This window comes from Mixophyes fleayi, chromosome 12 (assembly GCF_038048845.1).
Source record: "Mixophyes fleayi isolate aMixFle1 chromosome 12, aMixFle1.hap1, whole genome shotgun sequence".
NCBI classification, from domain to species: domain Eukaryota; kingdom Metazoa; phylum Chordata; class Amphibia; order Anura; family Limnodynastidae; genus Mixophyes; species Mixophyes fleayi.
Window position 1 is genome coordinate 21,622,525 of NC_134413.1, and position 25,484 is coordinate 21,648,008.

Here is a 25,484-nt window from a genome sequence, read left to right on the forward strand (position 1 = left end):
TGGGGACTGCCATGTTAACCACAGTCACATGACGCATTATATAATGAGCAGAGAGGCTTTGGATCGCCCTCTAAACACTGTCTGCACTGTGACAACCTTTTTCTTTGTGACCGTGTACCAGACTGACTGTGTCGGGCAGCCATTTTTGTTAGCCAACCAGAGAGTTTTTGAAAAGGAGATAATGATTTGTAGTAGAACAGCTAAGGAAAATGAAAAATCAGATGCATGCTTAAAAGATGCTTCACTTGCTATTTCAAGAAGAAAAAAAACTCTGGATTGGTGCTTTAAAAGAGCCGTGTAACTCAGCCCAGCTTTGTCTGATAAAGGATAAATGACAATAGGAAAATAAATACATTATATTAAATTACACACACACAAATATAATTATGGACAATGTAGCAATGATTACTAAAAGCATACTATATCAGTGTATAATATGAAAAACATAATTGCTAGAATACTATAAAAAGGTCCATTACATATTATCAATTTGTCTAGAAAATATGTGATTTTAAGGTAACACTTTCACATTAATTGGGCTTATAGAGAAAATACTATTATACTGGATTAATAGTGATAGTAATTATGATGGTGTAGACAGCAGCATAGCGAAAATCAAGGGTGAGATAACTTCTCCCACGAAGATTCTTACTGACTCACTGAGCAAACTGAAAATTTGCAAATGCAAGAAAGTGGATTTGAGGCATTAGACAACTGTAGTCAGATCAGCGACTATCTGATTCAGTTTAGAGGAGATCAATGTGTGCCACTCACAGATTCCCTACAGCTACGCAATGGTCTACCTTCTGGATTGTGTATTTTTAAAATGACTTTTGCAATTTGCAAAAGAAAACCTTAAATTATAGTTATCTAAATGTTGAAATTTATAAATCACGGTCTATCCTAACAGTAAATAAGGAAATTGGTTACTGGCTGGTTGGAACAATCAACAACAAGAAGCAAAGTGTACTGGATCTTCTGTGTATACTCACATAAGTTCACTAATAACGCCAAGAAACTCTTTTTTATGATTGTTTCCAGAATGCTCAACATATGTAAAGGCATTGCCTAGTTTTGACTTTATTAGATGTTTACTGATGCTTTTCCACTTTAGTATTTTGCTGTCTAACATCAGATTGACTGAAGCTGGCCATAGACTCTGTGATTTCAATGGCCAACGTAGGTTATGATTGCCTGGAATTACTGTATGTGAAGGTCTCCACCAACCACCAAAGATTTCTGGTATAAAGAAATCTTTGGTGGCCGGTGGAGACCCAAACTGGGGCTAAGAAGCAGTGGTGGGGGCGCTGCCTAGGGAATCCACATTGCTTCTGCTGGCCCTGAGTTTTAGGAATCTAGGCATCTATAGAACCTCTTCCCATTTGTCATGTTGAATCGAGACACAATTGGAATTGGAATTCTAAAAAAAAAAAAAAAAAGACATTTTAATGTAAAGCTGGGTACACACTACACAGTTTTCATCCAATAATCGGCTAAATCAGCCGACATACGACCGCTCGTTCAAAAGTCGGGTCAGTGTGTGCAGTGACACCATGGTCGAAAGTCTGCCCAAATGAACGATTGTCGCCTCATTTGGTTGGTCGTACCGTTTGAAATTTTCGTTCCAATCTCGTTTCCGCTGTGCAGTGTGTATAAACTTCCGACCGATCCACAACAGTGAGTATGAAATTACAGTCATTGCTCACGACAACATGGCTGTAAAAAGTCGCTAAAGGGACATCGGCTCTTCCCTTTATCGTCCTAAACAAGGCTAGTGTGTATGCAGTCCATGGACCGAGCGATCGGACCATCGATCGCCTGTAAAATCGCTCGGCATAAAAAGTTGGTTGAAATTTCTGTAGTGTGTACCCAGCTTTACACATTTTCAAGTGCAAATAAATTGCATCTCTTGAAAAATAAGGTGTATGTGTCTTCATATATTTGGCAGATGCTGGGTTTTTTTTTTAGCCTGTGCAGAGCTTTTATTATCAATTAATCACCTTCATAGACAGCTCTACAGTAAGCCAATGTCACAGCGTTGAACAGTTCTGTCAGCATGCAAATGATGCAGAGTGAAAAAGTAATTTATGTAATCGGAGCTTTGTGCGTTTTCAAGCACAGTAATCTGCAATATAAGAATTATAAAAAAATCTTTGTTGAAATATTAATTTTAACAAGGCAAAGTTCCAGTCACAACTGGATAGATAGATTCCTTTATAAACAGGTAAAGATGAGGGACTGAATTCAACTGTAGTTTCTCTTTAACATCAATATGGAGGAGTTTTTTTTCCCAGGCTTAAGTCTGCAAATTGAAAAGTCTTGACTGAAAAAAAAATCCTCCATTTAGCTCAATTAGTTGGAAAAAAAAAACCCCACTGGTCTGAAAAGATGGCTTTTGAGAGCTCAAGTTGTACAGTGTAATTCAGTGTAGACTAAATGAAGTGTATCTATTTTCTCCGTTACATCACCATTGGCAACCACGTCCGCAGTAAGTGTCCAGAATCGTTTCCATGGAAACAAAAAGCATCTGGCATAACTTTCCTTTTGTGGCAACTTATCTCACAAGCTCCCATTGTAAATTAAAAAAAAAAAAAAATGTCCATTGAAGAATAAAGGTATTTGGACATAATGTTCTACTAATCTGCAGAAATAAGGTTTAATGCTGTTAGCAAAAAAAAAACAACGAAGAATATACGTATTTTTAAAATAAGATCACCGCTAATTATGTTGCTCAATCTGGATTCATGATTAGCTTAATAGCAAGATAAAGTAGACAACGGTTAACTCTTTAGGTTGAGAGTGGTAGCTTGTGACTTCTTCCGGGACTGCCTATAACAGTGTTGGCTAACCTGTGACACTCCAGGTGTTGCGAAACTACAAGTTCCCGGAATACCCTTGCAGCAATAAGCTGTTAGAGATTGGCAAAGCATGCTGGGACTTGTAGTTTCACAACACCTGGGATTGTCACAGTTAGCCAACACTGGCCTATAATCATTAAATCCTCTGAAAATATAGTAAGGTGATGTTGTGCCTATTAATCCTCCATTAATTCTACAACTACAAGGAATCAGGAAAAGCAGTAACAAGTGATGGTACAAAAACTAGGCAGAGCAAGCGCTACAACATTGTAGGCAAAGGGACAGCCAGTGTACTAAACAGAGACTAAAGAGCAAGAATATCGCGGGGAAGGGGGCGGCAGGGTAGGCGACACTGGCAGACAATCAGAACCTAATAACAGGCCAAAGTAATAACCTAAATACAAGACCTATAGAGTCAGTTTACATATACTTACCGAAATCAAGGTCTCCGTACATGTGAGAAAATAATAAGGTTTAGGCTATGCACACTCTGGAGCAGATTTGATGTTAACAGAGAAGAAGCGGAATATATATATATATATATATATATATATATATATATATATATATATATATATATATGGTGGTCACGTCTGCTTCTGGCAACGGATTAATTTTAAAAGCCACCAAGTAACTCAATATAGTGATACAAAAAAAGTCAATCCTAAATACAACTAATGTCTGTAAATACAGACCAGTACATTTGGATGAAGTTCTGTGTAGAACGTCAAAGAGTTAAAAATATGTATAAAAATAGACTTATTTTCAAGACAATTATGTACTGTACATCCAAGCGTTATTATGTGCTATGAATCTGCAGCAGATAAACATTTTAGAGATAGAGATAATTATTTGGAAAAAAAATTGCTTTTTGTGATGTAACTACATTAGCTAGAACATCAATTTTATACACTCCAGGAGAGACAAAGAAGGTGTTGAAGGTTAGGAAGATAAAAGTTCGGGGAGAACAAGAATAACGGTAATCTTACCTTCAAAGTGTCTTACCATTAATTGTTCCTAGAGAGCTAAATGTTGGTGTTTCACTGTCCCTCAAAAGAGTTTTTAATTGATCATTAACATACTCGTCATCCTCTGGTATTGAAGAAAGTGTTTCTAAGCTGTTCTCGTGGTGAACTCTTATTGCAGAGTTAGAAAATTTGACAGAACGTGGCGTGTCCTCCCCAGGTTCCACGAATTGTGAATTTACTTGACTCTGTGGCGTTTCTTCATCTTCAGAAGTCCATGACTCAGCATCAGAATCATGTACAATTAGTGGTGGGATTCTATTCAACTGTCCTTCTTCAGGAAACTCGTCCAGGCTGTGTTCACTGGTGATTTCCGAGCCTTGGTCACCGTTCGTTCTGGGCGCAGTCTTATTTAAATTTGTAACAGAACCGGATGTTGATCCTCCAGAAAGAGAAACGGTTTCATACATACGAGACATCCATGATGAAACTGGCTGTAAGAAATTCTGGCCAGCCATGTCTACCACCATGACCAGAATTTGATCATCGAGAACACAGGTTTTCAATTTTGCTGGTACGCCAGAATTTTAAGTCCGTGAGCTATAGAATAAGCATCATTGACATTAAACTGCTTTTCTACCTCATAATGAGTGACAAATGAATCACAATAAATCTGAATTGGCTACATAGACTAATGACGTACAACTTTATCAGTTTATCGTAGTGAATGGAGCAACCTGGTAAATTTTATTTTTCTTTTCTTGCCATCGATAGCTGAACTAATCAAAGATATGTCAACAGATGGCATGAATTCTCTACTTAGTTCTTGTAATCCATTCACAACAACAAACTGTACTTCATATGTAAAATATAATAACTTTTTTTTGTCATACACAATTTTGATCTTTTACAATACAAAATAGGTCTAATTTATGAGTTGCTCATAAGTAGATCTGCAAGCATCTGGATATACACACACATTTTTTCATAGCCTGACCCAACATGATATTTACAGGTGCCTATGGATTTACATTATATATGATTTATTTTTAACTACACAAATAGTGAGCTGTGTCCTACAGATGTAGCCAGCGTTATTACGAAGTGGTATTTCATATTAACCCAGATGATTACCTCTGAAACCAGTTCCTAAGGCTGGGTACACACTACAGGAATATCAGCCAATTATCGTTCCTAAGCAAACCGTATTAATTTAATTTTTTAACCAGACTAAAAATCTCGTTCAACGATGGAACAAAGTCAGGCAAATCCTGCAATGTGTACGTACTCAGAACCAGTAGTGTCCATAGATTTCTCTGGAGTGTGCAGAGTCTCAATATTTTTAGCCGATGGTTATGACAGAGAAAGAGCACAGATCTAGAGAATCTTGTGTTTCGTGTGTACACATGTGTGGCGAGTCTGTAGTATATCTAATGACTGATTGCTATTTTCCTTTGAATTCATGTATGACAATGTATATTGTATGTAACCTTGTAATATAATCTCAACATGTGCTTTGCTAGATGACATGAGCTTGAACTTATGCAAGTACTAGTAATCTTTTGAAACTAGCCAGGCCCGGGACAGATAAGGGTCTTGGGGGAGTTTGAACCCAAAGTTGTAAACCATCTAGCCCAGCAAAGAAGGAGCAGAGGTGAGAACTCAAGGTCTGGTGAACATTCCATCTAAATACATCCCTAGCTCACTTTGAAGCCCTGTGACATTTGGGAGATCAAACTGTCTTTATTGACAGCTAAACTCCAAAAGGTGGGGGGCTAAAGTTATGAGGAAAAAAGGGTTTAAAATCTTCTGCTCTTAGACATCAAATTGTTTATTTCTTTGAGGGAGCCTGTCAAGGCTGAAATGTGTCATTCTTCTCAATGTGTATTCCTCACACGCCAAATCCTGAACTTGTAAGTAAGGATTTATTTGGCTTTATTTCCTATTTTATTTTCTGAAACTCTTTTGTGTAAAACCTATTGTATGTCTGTTTATTACCTTTTTTGTAAATAAGCCTTGGAAATATTTTTCAGATTAAACATATTTAATACATAGCGTATTTCTCCGTGATTCTTTGTGACCTTACGGCGCCCAGGGAGGCTCATGCTACAGGTGTATGGAATTTAAGTGTAAAACATTAATAAGTGGTTCTGGTGATCGCAAGGACACCATAATAAGTCCTTTGTGGTGGCAGAAAATGTGTATTCATTGTTAATTGACTAAAGGTAACACCAGTCACGGCCAGCTGTTCACATTGCTGTATCTGGGATAGGCTGGGCATTCGTGACAACATGAATCAGCAGGCTGATCGAGACTTCTTTTTTTTCCCGTCGTTGGTAAAATTGTTAACTATATCGGGAGAAATATTCTGTAGTGTGTACCCAGCCTAAGCTACACTCCTAAGTGAATTTGGAGTAATATGGCTGAAGACAATCTAGATAACTTCTGGAATAATACTGGCTGCATGTGATGTGTCTCAATACAATATTATGTATTTATAGGATGACATTGACATTGTACTATAGATTCACATTGTAAAAAATAGCAAGCTGCAATCCAAGTATATTTTATGATGAATACACAGTTACAGGGGAAATTCAGATTCCGCTAATAAACAGAACAAACATTAAAACATTCTTGGGGCATGAGTTAAAATGGGGGGTGTTCATTAAAGGGAATTGATACATAACTTGCAACATATGTAATCTAAAATATCTATCTATGGATACAATATTGAGTAGATTAAGATTTGGGCTAATACCGGTTTTGGGATAAAGATTGTGGTAAGTTCAGATGTAGGATGTTGGCTAATTTTAGCTCTAGGGCTAAAGGCTTGAGTAGGGTCAGATTTAGAATGCGGGGTTTAGGGATAAAGGATGTGGTGATTCAGATTTAGGGCATGTAATAATGCTACCACTAGGGCTAAAGGTTGAAGTAGGTTCAGATTTTGAATGTGGGCTAATGCTAGATTTAGGGATAAAGGATAAGACAGGTTGAGATATAGGATGTGCTCCAATGTTTGTCCTCAGGTTAAAAGTTCAAAAATATTCACACTTAGGATGTGGTATAATGTTAGTTACAGTGTTAAAGGTAGGAATAGATTTAGAATGTGGGATATTAATTATAGGGTTTAATGTTGGAGTAGTGGATTAAATGTGTTGCTCCACAAAATTAGTTACCGCAGAATTTTTTTTTTATTGTACCCTAAATTTGACCTTGGATATATGAATTTATGTTGTTATGCATTTTTTTTATCTAACACTTAATGACGTATATAATAAAAAAAAAGTACAATACACTTGCTACCTGTTGATGAATGTATGCTATGAGGAAATACTCATAAGCAATGGACACGTCAAAACAGGAAGACAGAATATAGACACCAACAATCCCAGCATTTGGAAGCAAACTAAATACAAGTGACAAACATGTTAGTAACATCAACATCTCAAGGAAACAAACCAGACAGTTAGAAAAGAAATCTCTTGAAGCTAAAGTTGATTTTTAGAGTTAACACCACGACAAAAGACTCATGCAAAGACGAACAGATGGTAAAGAAGATATACAAACAAGATTTGAAGATTCCTTTATTTGATATAACTAATTATACAAGAATATAAATATTTAATATACCAAATTTGCATGGACCGTCTTGTACACTTCTCTTACCTACAGTAGATCTTGCTATATTCTTTGATCACATTTGATAATTATGCTATGTTAGCTAAACATTTATGCAATATTACTCGACAAAGAACAGATACCAGATGCTAAAAAGGGACTAAAATAAAAATAATTTCATAAACCTTAAAAATGTAGATTTTATTCCGTCGCCATTTGTACAGTCTTGGCTTTTGCCAACTAGCTTTGCTTTACCATTTTTCAAAAATGGTCAAAAGTCATTAATTGCTATTACGAGGGCAGTTTATTTATTGCTCCCAGTAAGTAAGTGAAGTTATGGGATGGTCTTTCAAAGAATATGGCAGCTTCCAGGGACAACTCTTGAAAGGCTTTCTGGGTAAACTATACAACACCTTAATCTACATAATATCAAACACGTATCTACTTGTTTGGTTTAGTTCCACTTCAATATATTAGTTCCTTTTAAATTTAATCTAATTATGTTTATCCACAAGGAAGTATTCAAATGAGACAATTGATTATAACTTTTATAACGTTATTATATAATGCTGGGTAAATATAGTACTTGACATGACACATATCTAGTTGGAAAGTGAAGCTTAAGATGAATAGAGGAGTGTTTATTTCTGGTAAAACTTGTTTATTGTTTAACATCCTACTAACCATAAAAAAATGCTGCTTTTAGAAGAGAAATCTGTCATATAAAGAGCACTACACACAGTGGGCTAAGGACATCCATTTTGTGGGCTTAACCAATATTCAGGAGCATACAGGGGAATCACTGGGGCCTGTCATGGCAGCCATTTTGTGACTGAACCAATATTCAGGAGCATACAGGGGAATCACTGGGGCCTTTCGTGGCAGCCATTTTGTGACTGAACCAATATGTAAGACAATGCAGCCTATAAATTTACCAGGAACATCACAGAGGCACATCCTGCCTAATATTCATACCGCTAACACACGGATAGGCTGCATTCGCATGAACATTGGTTCAGCTCCCAAAATGGCTGCCTCAACTGTACATGGGCCTCAGTGGCACTTTACCAACTTAACTAGAAATAGGGGATTGTCTCAAATGCCTATAGATGGTAACAACAGAATGAGTTAGTAGAATAGCGTATGCAAAAAGAAGCACAACCACATAATTGGGGTCAATGAAGACATAGCCAACCTCCCACCTGACCAAAACAGGTTGAAGTGGGGTGCAGGAGACACAGCGAGATTTACAAACCAAAAACAGTTAAAAAAAATAACCAAAATATAGTGTTTAAAGTTTATGTCCATCCAAAAGTAGTAAATTATATCAACACCTCTCAATTAGTAGTACTGTGGGGGTCCGCAGTATGGAAAACCCACCCCCACCAATGCTGTAGCACAGGCCTGGCTAACCTGTGGCTCTCCAGGTGTTGTGAAACTACAAGTCCCAGCATGCCTTGCCAGCTATTGGCTGCATATCTGCTGGCAAAGCATGCTAGGGCTTGTAGTTTCACAACACCTGGAGAGCCACAGGTTACCCAGGCCTGCTGTAACAGGTCCTCTACCTCAGCATGGCTTCTAATCCTTCATATCCACTGGTGTTTTTTACACGCATTTTGCTAGGTTTACTAACACTAGTCAAATTCAAGTAACATGGTCTGACACTATAATCCATTGTTTCCAATGTCACGCTACCTATGTTACTAGAGTTCCATTTGGAATGCAATTTGTTCTTTCCAAATGCCTATGACCTCCAAACACTAGTAAAGAATACATGATGTGCATTTTGCTAGAGTTTAACACAGACAAAAATTACAGGCACTATCTGGAAAGAGCAACAGCCTGTGCAATCATACGGTGTGGTAGAGTATAACAAGGCGCTAATTACTTTTCTGCTTTCCGCTGTTGTCAATGCAGGCAGAAGATATGGTGGAGCAAGTACTTGCAAACTGCAGGCTCCCTACAGTATTGCTGCTTGGGGGGAAGGATGGATCACTAAAAGTGGTATCAAGTTTTATGAAGCTTCTAGTACTGGAAAAGGTGAAGCTGAAATACTTGTTTTTTACAGTGTGTGATGTTTTTGTATTTTTGCTATTACTGATATAACTTGTACCAGAACAATCAAAGTAACAATAATTGAGACATATTGAGCTATACACATTTACACTAATTCAACTCACTAGTAAATCCCTCTATCTACACTGGGATACATGTGCTTCCTTCATTTACATCAGCCACCCATAATGGCTTCAGATCGTACACAAATTCTTTAAGATAACTGAATTTAGGATTAGGGATGGAAATAATGGCCAATTGTCTGTCTTTGAAACATATCTCTGATACATTCAGTACTAAGACTCATCCCTTTAACTTCTGAAATGTCCTTCTAAGCACAATTTTTATCCCTTAGTCTTCAAAGGTCTTAAATCCCAGTAAGTAAATATAAAGCCCTGTAAGGTCTTCTAATCACTGCTTCTGCACCGCATTAGTTAGGACGTGAATGCAGTGTCCAGGTTTGTCAAAACAGTAAACACTGTGCCCAGGAGAAGAGCTGGGATCAGATCTAGCAAACGTCAGATGAATTAATTGCTTTAGTTCCAGGATGTACACGTGACACAAGTTTCTGAAGGCTCAGGTTTAAGATAAGCGTGGGAATGAAATGTTCAATCACATTTCATTTTACACAACATATAGGGGTTGATTTATGACACATATAATGTTGCTCATGCTAATCATCATTTATTAACACAATTTATTAAGATTGACAGTATCTCCGATAGGAGAATAATCCATAGTAAAGTGATCGCAATCGTGATGGCCTAAGACAATTTGCGATGAGTGGGAGCACGAAGCCTACCAGGGAGGAAACCAAAGATCTCTCTCCTGCGACGCTCTCCCCACGGAACAGAACGGCTAATTCCATATTCAGAAGGCGTTAGCTCTCAAGTCAAGCTCTGAATTCCAGAGCTTAATAAAAAGGGCAAAATCGCAGCCCTTATAGACCCCTATAGGGCCTGGATTTGCTATCGATAAGACTGGGACCACAGCTGATATCAGAGATATCTGCTGCGATCCTCTAAAAAAAAAAAAAAAAAAAGAAGAAAAACAGAGTTCGCTGCGCATGTGCCAGCGTATGTGCAGCAGCTCTGTTTCGGCTGCACTGTACTGTACAGCAGCCGCGGCGCTGTCAAAGAAGCGTCCGCGGCAGTGCTGTATACAATACAGCACCACCACGGACACTTCTTTGACAGCGCCGCTGCTGCTGTACAGTACAGTGCCGCTATGTAGGGCACTTCTTTATCGGAGGGGAGGGGTTTCTGGAGACCCAGAAACCCCCCTGCGTGCGCCCCTGTAAATAGCCTCATTACTTGATAATGCAGTAATACCCTGATAACTGTATGCACAGGCGTGACACAAAGCACAAACGGACAGTCTCACAAACTTACATAACATTTAAGAAAATAAGTATTACATTTATCAGAAAACATACAGTGAGATGTTTTAGAGTTTACATTATGACAATATACTGATGCAATGAAAAACTGGGTATGCAACAAGTAACGTATTAAAAGATAATTGTAAGGCTGTCCTCATTTAAATATATAATTGCATTGTACCTGCACAAGGAGTTATATTAGCAAGGATCGTTTAATTTGATTTTGTGGTATCTCTATATCTTATTTGCTTTTTTTTTTTATAATCCACTAAAATGTGCAACATTAACCGCTTCTGAGACGCGGTGATTATAACACTTACCAAGAGCTTGCAGAACCCCAGGTTTTTCTTTTGGGCTCTTTCTTTTGCCACGTTTGTCCCAGCATGGAAAGTCACCAAGTTTTTCAAAACACAGTTTCTTGTTTATAAGGAGAAAAAGGATTGCCAGGAGTACAATGAATACACCCACTGCAGACAGAAATCCAATGGCCTCTGGGGTTACTAAAGAAGAGAAACAGTAGATTTATTTACCGGTAGAAAAACAATATAGCAAGTTGGCCTATTAATGCATTTCTGTAACAGAGGCTAAAACCGGGATTGGGGAACCTCCACCCAACTTCAATGTATCGACTTGTACAGGTGTATTCCTTCTGTGTTTCCAAAAAGACTCAGGAACGGTTGCTTATTTTAATTGACTTTGGATATGTCTCAGGGTTGCAAATCTATGCCATATCCAAGGGCTAAGAACACATGGATGAATGTTATAATGGCCATAAATGAAGGAAGGTGTTAAAGGCACCCAACTTAAAGTAAAGGATGAGTTCTGGTTTGCCAACATTTCCAATAACATATAAAACCACCAGTCTTCTTGCAGGAAGTTAAATACTCTGCACGGCCCAGTAACCGGGGTAGACCCCAGTAGGTGCAAACATGGAAAGGCAATATAGCACTAAAGTACAGGTAAATGAGTGTAAAGGAGCTGCCTGTAGATAATGATCCATTATATGATCATTATATGATCCCTAATGAAAAAAAACCCAAATAAGTTATTCAATTAGCCTGGTGCTAATGATGTGATGTGTGTGTAAAGGAATTAAACTCTTAATGTAAAATCCAATCTGTAACTATGTCATTTTCACTGTAAAGTGACCAATAAAGATGAAAAATTTGGTGAAGAAAGGAAAATAGCATCGGAGTAAAGCAAATGATCAACAATCTACTGATAAAGAATTACAGTCTGTATGACAAACATCCAATCGATTAACACTAAGGGGTATATTTACTGCGGGCTTGAAAAGTGGAGATGTTGCCTACAGCAACCAATTAGACTCTAGCTGTCATTTTGTATCATGTACTAAATATATGATAACTAGAATCTGATTGACTCCAAAAGCTGCAGTTTAGTAAGTATACCCCTAAAATCCATCAACTCAACCATATCATATAATAACAGGCTTAAAAAACAATTAAATCAAACTGTATATTCTCATATAATCAATAAATATATAACATGTCAGGCCCTACATCTCTAAAATTATAAGAATACAGGAATGTAATAATCAACAGTAAATCCTCAACAATGTAGCCCAGGAAAAGTTCATAATTCTAATGTTCATGTATAGAAACAATATTTAAATTCTTTCACTATATTATGTAACTGAAAAACAGAAAATTATTCCTCGTTTCTTTGTAGTCTTTCTATTGTAATGTTATAGATATATAATATGAGATAGAAGTCTGTTCGTTGTCAATGATCTTCAATATGCAAACTCCATATGTTTCACTTAAAAACAGTAAAGCACATGATAGCACATGCTAACCACTAAGCATGGTGGCCTAGTGGTTAGCACTTCTGCCTCACAGCACTGGGGTCAAGAGTTCGATTCCTGACCATGGCCTTATCTGTGTGGAGTTTGTATTTTCTCCCTGTGTTTGCTTGGGTTTTCCTCCAGGTGCTCTGGTGGTCTCCCACCATCCAAAAATATACTGGTAGGTTAATTGGCTACCATCAAATTGACCCTAGTTTGTGTGTGTGTGTATGTTTGGGAATTTAGACTGTAAGCTCTATTGGGGCAGGGACTGATGTGAGCCAGTTTTCTGTATAGCGCTGCGGAATTTGTGGCACTACATAAATAAATTATGTTGATAATGATCACAATACTTCATTTGTGCTGTCGCATGGCAGTTCTCTGTACCTTCATAAATGATCCTTAATGATAAAAATATGAAAATAAATGTTATGAATTCTAAAGTATAATAATTATTAGGAACACTATAAATAAATATGCATAGAACACCCATGCATTCCTTAACATGAGTCATCAGCAGTAACCTATACCCAAGTCTTTACATTAACACACAGCTCAATAGAGAATAAGTGGTGAATCCCTTTAAGTACACAGTATATGCACGCACTAACGTTCATTCTATTCCTGTACTTCTCACGATACTATGCACAATACAGTAGTTGGTAAAACAGATTACTGCATTGTATAGAAAGCATAAGATTTCTAGCCATTTGTTTCCGGTTGTGACTGAGTGTTACATTTTTGCAGAACGCAACAACATTATTACAATAATGTAGAAGAAACCCTAAAAGTAGTTCTGGCTATTTACCAAATTCTATGGTAGTGGATATGATCGAGAGGCGAGGAAGCCAAAGTAGATGTTTTCAATTTGACTTGACACATGCCCGTTAAAATCTCCTCCGAAATGTTGTCTTGAAGCAACTTTAACAAAATGCATTGCGAATCATCTTACTGTCAATGGAGGAATATGAATTAAAGATAAAGGGCCTGATTCATTAAGGATCTTAACTTAAGAAACTTCAGTCTCCTGGACAAAACCATGTTACAATGCAAAGGGTGCAAATTAGTTTTCTGTTTTGCACATAAGTTCAATACTGTTTTGCTCCCTCAAAACTGCTAGACATGATATAGGCAGGTGTTAAGAAAGAGCAAACGACTTTCATTTTTCCCCTTAACTGAAATAACACCTGAGAGCCATTAGCCCATTATCAAATGTAAGGTAGGTTCACAAATCGTTCATCATCTTATTGTCACAGGGGCAAAAACAATCTGTTATAAGAGATCCTGCACGGCTATCAGTGTATCTTGGGAGGCAAAAACTTTACAGAAGTTATTCCTCATTCACTTTTCATCCTCACTCTCAAAGATATCATCATCATCATCTATTTATTTATATAGCGCCACTAATTCCGCAGCGCTGTACAGAGAACTCATTCACATCAGTCCCTGCCCCATTGGAGCTTACAATCTAAATCCCCTAACACACACACAGACCGAGAGAGACTAAGGGCAATTTAATAGCAGCCAATTAACCTACCAGTATGTTTTTGGAGTGTGGGAGGAAATCGGAGAACGCGGAGGAAACCCACGCAAACATGGGGAGAACATACAAACTCCACACAGATAAGGCCATGGTCGGGAATTGAACTCATGACCCCAGTGATGTGAGGCAGAAGTGCTAACCACTGAGCCACCGTGATATGCAGCTTTTATCAGAAATGCCAACATTTTTGGGGATAAATGGATCACGTCAAAAATCACCTTGGACTCAGGTAAGACCACGTCTAAGCTACCAAAGTGCACTATGAAGCCAGACGCTCTGCAGTGAATTGTCCAAGAGCTCTAGCAATAAGGAACTATTATCCGCACATGCAGTCCAGCTAATACATCTACACAGCCTGTAAAGAGAACTGGTAAAACACATGGTGCTTTCTGCACAACCTCCGAGATGTAAAAGAAAATTTATACCTTCCTTTCCTATTGTTCCCAATTCTGCCACAATCCACTCTTCCATTCTATCTGAGGCTATCCACTTCTCTGTAGTTGATATTTGCTTTGCATTCTTTTCTGTTTCTATACATACTGAAAATATCTCTTTGCTATTACATATGATGGTAGACAGTACATAGGGATGACTCCCCCCAAGGGTATTATAAAAGTCCTAGTATATAATCAGGCATTCAAAAGTGGCCTAGATGACTTACCATCTAATGTTCGGTCATCCATTATATGTCAAAGATACCTTGCTCATCTGACAAAGCCATGTGTCTGAAGGACGCGATTTCTCTGCTAAGGCACTTAGCACATAAAGGGCATAAGGTAAGACAGACTTTAACTGTGGCGCAAGGGCATACAATCTCACAAAGTGAGAGATTAATTACAGACACGACGAGTACTAAGGCACATGCACCTTTGACGTTAAGTAAAGCTAAGCTCCATTCATGTCTAAGAATGACAGGCTATTGGATATCGAACTATGTAATTCTTTCAGACCACACAGGAAAGACTAGCTGCATTTAGCCAGCTCAAGGGTGCTCTCATAACTGCACCTGCATTGGGGTTCTTACCTTTTTTCTGTCATGCCAAACAGGGTTTTACCTTCACTGTTCTTACACAAACATATGGTGACAGATTTAAACCACTCACATACTATAGCCTGAAACAGCACACATTTGCTAGTGCTTACCTGTGTGCCTGCCAACTGGTGCTGACCTTATATTGGGCAATACACTTACAGTACAAGGTCCACATTTTGTGTCTGCCCTATAAGTTCAAAGAAAAACACAATATTTTCACCATGCCATGGTAACCAAATATGAATTGCTTCAACTCAGTCTCTCTAACATTACAAGCAAGAGGGGCACAATTCTTAACCCAGCTGCTTCCCACTGATGGGGAACCACATGCCACACATGACAGTATTATGTATGTTGAACACACAACCACACTTAGGCCTTATCTCGATGGCATCCCTCTACACAAGGAGGAATTGGAATTTTAGGTTGATCGGTATTGCTTTCATGATGAAACAGGAAATATTTGGAAAAATCTGGCTATGCAGTAATTATACCACATGAGCTAATGTGTCAGTCTTAACATCTACAATGATTCCAGGTATGTTTTTGGAGTAGTACATGACTATGGAATTTATATTATTTAAAAAAAATTCTGCTGGGACAGGAATCTATAACTCTCAATAGGTATGTGGCCTTCTCAGTGCTTTACAACTTTCAGAATCATAAGCATTCATTAAATGCCAGGCATATACGCATGCAAAGTGCACAGTGAGTATTGTAAATCACACGGCAGGTGATACTAGTAGGGTGGCTACCTTTCAGCCTTTAAGTACTCTTGCTACCGCCACCATTAAGTCATCTATCCATGACTTCCTTAGTCTGGCTCTTTTGCAAAACCCAACTGAATATACCATTAAAGATTTCTGGATCCTCGCTGACTGTGCACCAAAAGATGGTAGGATATGAAACAGCCCTTAGGGCAGAATAGTAAGCCCACCTGTATTGATCCCATATCTTGCTCCCACGGCATGTCCCATGTGAACTAAAGAAGGATGATAGTTCTGCCAGTCCTCAACAGCACAATAGTAACTGACTAAAGTTTAACATTTACAAATTAATTTAATACAAATGCTGAAATGTTTGAGTATGTAGTGGAATGTGTCGATTTATTCTCTGGACGAGTAGAGGCATACCCTTGTGTAAAAGAAGATGCTTCCCCAGTTGTTAACAAACTGTTGAAGGAAGCTGTCAGTACATTTTTGGTACCTCACATAATATTTACAGATAAAGGGACATGGTAATGGTAGAGGTTTGTGAAGCATTGTGGATTACTCAACAATTGCATTCTCCATACCATCCACAATGATCAGGTCAAGTTGAAAGAATCAATGGTGTGTGTTAAAAAAATAAGATTGTTAAAATATATGCAGAAACTGATCTTAATTGGACATAAGCCTTACCCCTTGCTCTGATGGCAATAAGAAACACCCCACCAGGTAACGTCAAAGGGGTTTATTTACTAAACTGCGGGTTTGAAAAAGTGGAGATGTTGCCTATAGCAACCAATCAGATTCTAGCTGTCATTTTGTATAATGCACTAAATAAATGAAAGCTAGAATCTGATTGGTTGCTATAGACAACAACTCCACTTTTTCAAACCCGCAGTTTAGTAAATATACCCCTTGTGTCTTCACATGAAGCACTTTGGGAGACCTATTTATTGTACAAAGAGCTTAAACAAATCTTTAAATGAATGTGATTTCTTTGACACAACAGCTTCCATTGACCTGATAATGTATAAAGTCATGAATCACTCCAAATGTGCTTGAGGTAAAAAGTAGAGCAACTTACAATTGTCCTACATTATCTTTTCCTGCAGCTTTAAACATCTCTCTCACAGGGCTGGTACTGTGCCATAAATACAGAAAACTAAGAAAGTTCCATGATATTTGTTATGGGGTATGTCAAATGTCTATTCTTTAAATATATTTGGACAGACAGCCAAATTCAATAATAAAACGCCCATTTTAGGATTAGTTGATGCTAAAAGTTTGTCTACTGATCCAATACACTGACTATGATTGTGTTATGGCTTTTCCCAGAAATAGAGCACCCCCCAGTAGGAAACATTTAATGATCCGTGACTAAACAGAGCTTGACTAACATTCAGGATGTAGTATACCTCACCCTTATTTACCACACACCAAAACATTTTTTCTTACGGATTTATTTCCACTATAATTTTTTGTTCATACAAGATATTTCTCCATGGGCGTGTAGAGTCCAGAAATGGCCTGAAAACAACACACGCTGAACACCAATTTTTTTCTTTAATAAACTTTCTGACAAAGACCTCAATTAAATGGAAGTTTCCGTAATACAGTCACCTACCTCCTTCTTTATTTTTTAAGATACAGCCGGTTGGTAGCAAAAATGGCTGAACAGTGTAAAAAATGCCACCCCTGGTTGCCAGGGGAAACAGCCTAATACCGCCAAGCAGCAGAGAGACAAATTAATCTATCACTTTTAGCTGCATCAATCAGCTGAGGATACTGGTTTTTCTGTGCATTATTCCGGCTTCTGAAGAATCTAATTTAATAGGACAAGTGGGGATCGCTATATAGAAGGATGTCTGCTCTCGAAGGCATCCACTCTGTTTACTACTGATCGACCTAAACCAGCTCTTGTTGAGAACAATGAGGAGTTTGAGGTAGAATCATTCCAGGACTTCAAAAAGAGAAGCTACCACATGCATTGCCTGATTAATTGCAAGGGTTCTGGATTAAAGAATAATAATTTTGATTCTGATGTGGAGGGCAGGTAGGTGTACAGTTTCATGGTAGCTTTATTTGTCCAAGTATAGGAAAACTGAACAGAGCAACATAGGAACAGGTGTGAGCGATGGATGGCTATATACAATATAAACAGTATTTACAAAGGCAGAGGATGGCAGACAGTGAGCCAGCATCATCATCATCATCATCATTTATTTATGTAGCGCCAACATATTCCGTAGCGCTTTACAATTGGGGACAAACATAGTAAAGTAATAAACAAACTGGGTAAAACAGATAAAGAGGTGAGAAGGCCCTGCTCGCAAGCTTGCTTCTTACAGTCCTTCCTACTGTATAATGATCCTCTGGAGTCTTATAAAGGGCATAGGACAAACCAATGTGGAGGCTGGGGGGGGGGGGGTGCAGTCCCATGCTTTCTCTTACCTCTCTGTCTGTCTGTATTACCCATTATTGTTTTATTAATGTGTGTTCCCAATTGTAAAGCGCTACGGAATTTGCTGGCGCTATATAAATAAATGTTGATGATGATGATGCTTTTGGAGATGTTAGCCCCTTCCTCTTATGTGGCAGATCTCAACCTGCCACAAATGTTTACACCCACATAATGATTAGAGCCTTCCATCTGCCTTATCTTGACATACCAGTTTCCTGATGGAGGAAGAAGACAGCAGAAGAAGCTGCATCCTGGCTGCTGGTGCACAGAGACAATCGCATGATCACATGACTGCTAACTGGTCAGAAACAGAAGCTTAAATATCCATGTCTAGGCAGGGGCACGTTAGCTTCCATGCACACTGGAAAGCCAGTGCTTGCTCCCACACACGATAAGGAAGGTCTTGATTAGTGATCTTTAGCTATTGCGTCTATTGTGTGCATCCGGATCTGCTAAGCTATTTACCTTGGCCTGTTCCTCACCTACGGAGTATCTTACGCTGAAACTCTGCTGCTGGCCCCTGTATTTAATATACAGAGTACAGTTTGAAGCAGCTAGTAAAGAATTAATAAGGTCCATGGTGGGTAGATAGATTGATACATATATATATATATATTAGATATTTATTACTGTCAGTAATAGCTGGGGGAAGATAAGAAATATACTAACACATAAGAGCATAAAAATAGATGATCTCTGAAAATGAAGAGCAATTTCACTAAGAGGAGAAACAGCCAACAGGCTGTCACATCCTGACAGTTCCCATCTTTATCCTAAATATATATTGCACAGTTTTCGGCATACCCGCGAAATTTCTGTACTCTACTGTCTTGGAAGTGCCATTTGTCTGTATATCAAATCTGTTAATGACACAACCAGCACATACTACTGAAATGTATCCTGCAGAACCTGACATCTGTTTCAGCACACAGCAGTATATATGTGATCACATTAAGGTGACACAGGGTCTGAGGTTTACAGCTACATGAAAGTCTCTAGAAGTGACACTTACCAACCATCTCTATACACCAGCCATATACACATGTAAAGTATCAGTTGCCAGTTTACTGACAGTAATAGCCAGGGGGAATAAGATGGTGGCCAAGTGGTTAGCACTTCTGGCTTACAACACTGGGGTCATGAGTTCAATTCCCAACCATGGCCTTGTCTGTGAGGAGTTTGTATGTTCTCCCTGTGTTTGCGTGGGTTTCCTCTGGGTGCTCCGGTTTCCTCCCACACTCCAAAAACATACTGATAGGTTAAATGGCTGCTAACAAAATTGACCCTAGTGTGTGTGTGTGTGTGTGTGTGTGTGTGTGTGTGTGTGTGTGTGTGTGTTAGTTAGGGAATTTAGACTGTGAGCCCCAATGGGGGCTGTATATTTGAGACTCTTGTGTATACAAACATCTTGCCTTGGAAGTGTCATTCAAAGACCTAACAAGGTACTGCCGACTACTGCTGTCAAGCTATTGAAGGTTTATATCATCTGTTACCGATATATGGCTTCATTTAGAATTAGGAGCAAGTCCAACTAAAAATGGCAAATCTGAACCTACCCACCTATGTTGTATTCCTTGTTCATGTCCTGCATGTCTGCGAAACCAGTTTTGACATGGACAGCGACAGATTGAGTAAATGAAGAAAGGACTGTGATTGACAAGGGCACTGCTAGCAGAGGAATGGAGAGAAGATATAGGGGTAAATTTATCAAGCTGCCCATAGCAGACAATCCGATTCTAGCTGTCATTTTTGTAGAATGTACTAAATAAATAATAATTAGAATCTGATTGGTTGCTATAGGCGACATCTCCACTTTTTCAAACCTGCAGCTTGATAAATTTACCCCATAGACTGGAAGAAGCAATAAGCTCTTTTTAAACTTATGCAGAAATATTTTGGTGTGAACCATTCCTCTACAGAAGGCAGAAGTACATACATCCAACTTTTTGGTTAAATATGAAATGACATTATCGAGTCACATGAAAATATGTGTTTGCTTTTTAATTATTAACACCTACACTGGCTGCTGTCAATTTACAAACAGGCTCCAAAGAAACATGTTGTCAAATTGTGGGACCTGGCCAGCTAAAGATATCCGCTAACCTATATGTTACTTCTCCAATGGAGGAATTCTGTACCTTGGAGGTAGCAGTAAGTAGCAGTATACTATTCTTAACATGCTGGTAATTAACGCCACATTCTATAAATAACACAATCTCTTATACCCTCAGGAATGCCATGGCAGCTTTCAATAAACAGTAATGTTTGGCCAAAATTGTTTGACATAGGGGCAAATGTGATTTGAAAATCTTGGAAGCCCCAATACTTGTTGGCTACTTCCACTTCATAGAATATGAAATAACATCAATATCACATGTATGTATATTGGTATTCATGTAGCTTATATAACTCATGAGTTAACCCCTTCCATGTCATTAATAATCCATCATTATTACACAAATGAAAGTGAAATCTTCCCTAATTTCCCATAATGATGTTTGGATTTTTTTTAGCAATTTGGAACTGCATCCAGTCAACCCCCCTTTTTTTGCTTCTTTTAACAAAAGCTTATTTTGTCATTGTGTAACAATATATGTCTGTTATAGTATATTTATGACAGTTTTGATAGGTTCAACTGCTAACCACACAGTTAAAACCCCATTATACAGATTTCATCCTCCATTGATTGTACATACAGAATTGCCAGCCAAAAGGCCCAGAACTCATTATACAGATCCAATTATCCATCCATCCACAGCAGAGATCATTGCCAACACATTGTCCAAATCGAATCACTAAATAACAAAACCCATTAGACTTGCAGTTCATTTAACAATAAACTCCTCATAGGTTGAGAGATATCTGTATTATACTATATATATATATATATATATATATATATATATATATATATATATATATATATATATATATATATATATATATATATATATATATCTGTGTATCGGTGTACTAAATAATAAAGAACTTTTTTGGATTTGGACATTGGCTACAGTTATCCCAGCTGGTCTTAATGTATGATGGATGAATAATGATATTCATATGGTTGTCAGATAGTTTGCAAGACAGTAATGAACATTTAATGCAACAAAATTATTAAGGATAAAAATGTGCAGTGTTTAAAGGTCTTTTAATCTGTTTCTTGTACTACGTACTCACACTTACACATGTATTTATGAACAAGGCATTGCAAGGTATATTGTGATACATTGTGTTTTTAATGTAGAGATACTCCGGCTCGGTTTCCCGAGAACCGAATATACCCGAACTTAGCAGATCCGAGTACCGAGCCGAGCCAGCTCGGTACCTTTGCGCTTTTTCGGATTTGAAGATGAGGCAAAATGTCATTGTTACGTCGTCAGATCTCAGATCTTGCGATTTTTGGATTCCTTTTTAAGATCCAACATAATGGTGGGTGGACCCCCATTTTTATTTTCTGCCACTGCTGTGTGCCAATGTGTCCTAGATGTGCTAGAAACTGTTGTGTGTTTGTAAGAAAAATGTAGGAACAAAAAAAAAAGAGTAAAATTATGTGATTTTAGCATATTTTAGAATTTTTTCTAAAAAACCAAAACACACAAGGGTGGTTTTGCCAAAACCAAAACACAAAGCTAATCTAGATCCAAAACCAAAACCAGTTCACTGGGGTCAGTGAGCATCTCTATTTTAATGTCAGTGTCTTTGTATATGACAATCACCCTTTTAAATATTGAAGCCTTGGAGCCTGCATTATAAAACTTAAATGTTTATATTGGTAAATACAGCTATTCTATCATTCAAATAATGGCAGCACAGTACAGTCTGCTCTCTTCTACAATTTCTAAACATTTTAGATATTTGATTTTCACAGAGAAGCGGTGGCTAGATGTAGATTAATGAGACCTGGGTATTGCACAGTGACCAAGGTTTTCCATAGAACTGAAGGGCAGCTTAGTCACTGTTTCCAGCATTGAATTATGGCAATAAATACTGAGGTATGCAATATGTTCATTAAATAACAATCCTTCATCGAGTACATAAAAGCTTTTCTAATTTCAACTACATCATTTCTTACTGAACATGCAAGCTGAACTTGTATTTAGATATAAATATATAGCTTCCTTGCTTTTTATTCGTTTTAAAATATTTTATAACCTGTTCAATTTGCAGGTATACAGATACCATGAGTCGGTGACTAAAAGGCCAAGCCATTTATTAAAGTACATCCCAGCTGTAAATTTATGCCAATGCCAAAGAGATTAAAAAAATACTTATTTCTTTTTCTTTATACTAGAGAGCATTCTGTTGACAATTGATGATTTTCCCTGTAGTAGTCAATTTTCTCTCAGTTTGTAAACACTGAAAAAGTTTGACTGAAACGCAGATTAAGATTGAAATATGCTAAAATTGTAATTAAAGCTGTCAGGAGTTTTTCTGCCTCCAGGGGGCAGCAGTGGGAGCCTGAAATGATGCCCCAGCAAACCTTGCTGCCCTCATAATATATCCTCCAACCTCCGCAGTGCCAACACCCTCCATTTTGCTTGCCAGCAGTGGCGGAACTCAGGGCCATCTTAACAACATTATGGGCCCCCGGGTAAAACAGTGCACTGGGGCCCCTACCAACACAACCACTCACAGGAATAAAAATGTAAGTTATTGATAAAATTTAATTTATATTTGTTATCTGCTTAAAAAAGTCAGTGTTTAAATATTATGAAAACATGCTGTAACACAGAGATTACTCCACATAAACGTTTTTTTCTGTTTGCCCCCCTTCACCCTGGTCCTGGTCTCCCCCTGTATCAGACACTGTGCCCTCCATTATTCTCCTATTTGTCCCCTTCACTTATCTTTCTAGCGTCTTCTTGTCTCCTTTTTTTTTTCTTTCCCGTTTTCTTTCTTCCTCACTTGCTTGTCCGTCGCGTTGTGGCTCCTCTCGGCGCGCTCCTCACTGAAAATTCAGTGAGAGTGCAGCAAGGAGGAGGGGAAAAGGGAGGGAGCCGAATCACCGCCGCGTGACCGCAAAAATGTACGGGTTTTTTTCTAAATTACTTCAGAGCCCTGGCTATGGGGCCCCTATGCATGTGGGGCCCCTGCGCAGTTGCCCACTGTGCCCAAAGGGAAAGACAGCCCTGGCGGAACTACCATTAGTGCAGCAAGTGCAGTGCACCGGGGCCCATGGAGATAATGGGGCCCGCTACACAGGGAACTAGTGAGCTGTGGGCCCTGGTTCCCTCCTCCCAGATTCCCTGCACTGGGTTCCACAGCTCACTAGTGCCACCTCTGCTTGGCAGCACTGAGTGTGTCACAGCTGCTGCACGTTTGTCAGATCACACTTACATTTGCGAGAAAATACACTCAACCGGAAATAGTCGGGTTGCAATGTTTAAACGGCTCATAGCACCTGGCAATGCACAATTGTGATTTCAGAGCTGCAATGAGCACAGGGAATGGACTACAGCGCAGTTGCCAAAAGTGATCTAGTCAAGTGATTCATTTTTCACTCTGTTCACCAAGTTCTCGAAAAGCAGAAGAGTCCACAGTTGACAACAACCTGCAGAGCACTACAGCCCTGAGTGCTTGTTTCCAACATTGAAGGGCTCTGCTGGTTCCACAATGTTGTTAAGTGAGGTTTGCATATAGTCATCCTGTTATAAAGCAAGGTCATTGATCACCTACACGCCATGTTCCTCCGTTTGACATTTAACAATAACCGTACCAGATCTCTGACGCCCGCCTGTTTGCGCCTCTCCCCTGCACTATCAAGTCAAATAACACACTCTGCGTTCGTACCGCATACAAATGTTTGGTTTAAATGTCAAAATATTATGCCTTATTACCTTAATTAATTACACTGCATTGTATGTGTGCAACCAGCTATTATTTTCACACTGGTTCAGGAGACATTTTTCATTACCAGATCATAATTATTTTACATGGATAGAGAATGGAGGAAGGGGGCTGTTGCGTAGGAAGAGGTTCTTAAGGAAACCATACAGCGAGAGTAAGTCAGTGATTAGCTGCGAGGCTTGTTAGAATGTTCACACCCACTCACACACCCACAGAAAGCGTCTCAATTCTATCGGAGTGCTTGGGCAGAGGATAAACGCTGAACCATCTGCAATATGCAGTACAATTGGTAATTATCACATATCAAAGTGACAAAATAATCACTTAGGCAGCAATTGAAATCCTGCAAAGCCCATTGTTTGCTGCAGCATAGGCTCAGAAACGCTATTATTTTCTGTAGATATATATTATACATGGTACATTTATTTTTCAATCACCACCGCCGTTTTCAATGATTAACGAACACAGCATGTCCTAACGATCTAATTGACCAAGATTGCGGTTGTGAAAGTAAGTTAGGTTTGTATTCTATTCAAATAATGTGCTTTCCCCAGCTGGAGAGTCTTTATAAGTGTGCAGTACCAGACATATAATAATTCAGTGAAATGGGCAGTCTTTAAGCAGAACTTTTATTGTCTGTCTGGACAATAGAACTCTTGGGATTTGGCGTCCCCCTTTAATCAAAATATCTCAGTCACATGTTGCATGGTACATAGCTGAAACAGTGCTGGCTGTCTTACCCAGCCATCCTACAACTCCTCAATTTACTTTTCTTTAAGCTCAGCAGGGGCAAACACAGGATTTGTAGAGGGGGGTTTCTACACCACGACACCAGTGGGCGTGACCAGCATGCATGGGGGCGTGGCTATAATATTAGACAGTGCTTGGCTGCTCCCCAACCCTTCATATCCCTATAATATACATGGGCAATGCTGCAGGCACTACTGTTAGATGCACGCAGCTCTCTCTTTTCAAGCGGGGGCAGGGTCCAGCCACCTCAATTATACAGTGCCCCAGGCTTGGAGGGGGGTTTCCAGGCACTAGCAACCCCCCACCCCCCCCTTGGTTTGCCTATGCTCAGAGACTAATTCCCTACAGCTACAATGCAACATGTTTTGCAGCAGCTCTCAGATGTTATAGTCTACATTCGTTTAAAATACACTAACACACACACTGCTACACTCCGACAGAGGGAATCCAAAA

The 25,484-nt window shown here is 38.7% G+C and overlaps 1 protein-coding gene across 4 annotated transcripts in view; it reads right to left on the reverse strand.

Annotated features, from left to right (window-relative positions):
- Nucleotides 1-25,484, reverse strand: part of SYT16 (synaptotagmin 16) — an 84,180-nt gene that overhangs the window by 24,590 nt on the left and 34,106 nt on the right. For 2 of the 4 annotated variants that reach the window (XM_075193017.1, XM_075193016.1), the window contains exons 1-2: nt 11,201-11,286; nt 3,864-4,423 (exon numbers count right to left, since the gene is read on the reverse strand). In XM_075193017.1, the coding sequence (XP_075049118.1) occupies nt 3,864-4,353 (490 nt within the window). In that variant the 5' untranslated portion in view covers nt 4,354-4,423; nt 11,201-11,286. Of the gene's footprint in view, nt 1-3,863; nt 4,424-11,200; nt 11,381-25,484 lie in introns of those variants that run through there. The other 2 variants (XM_075193018.1, XM_075193019.1) reach the window with 1 other exon arrangement.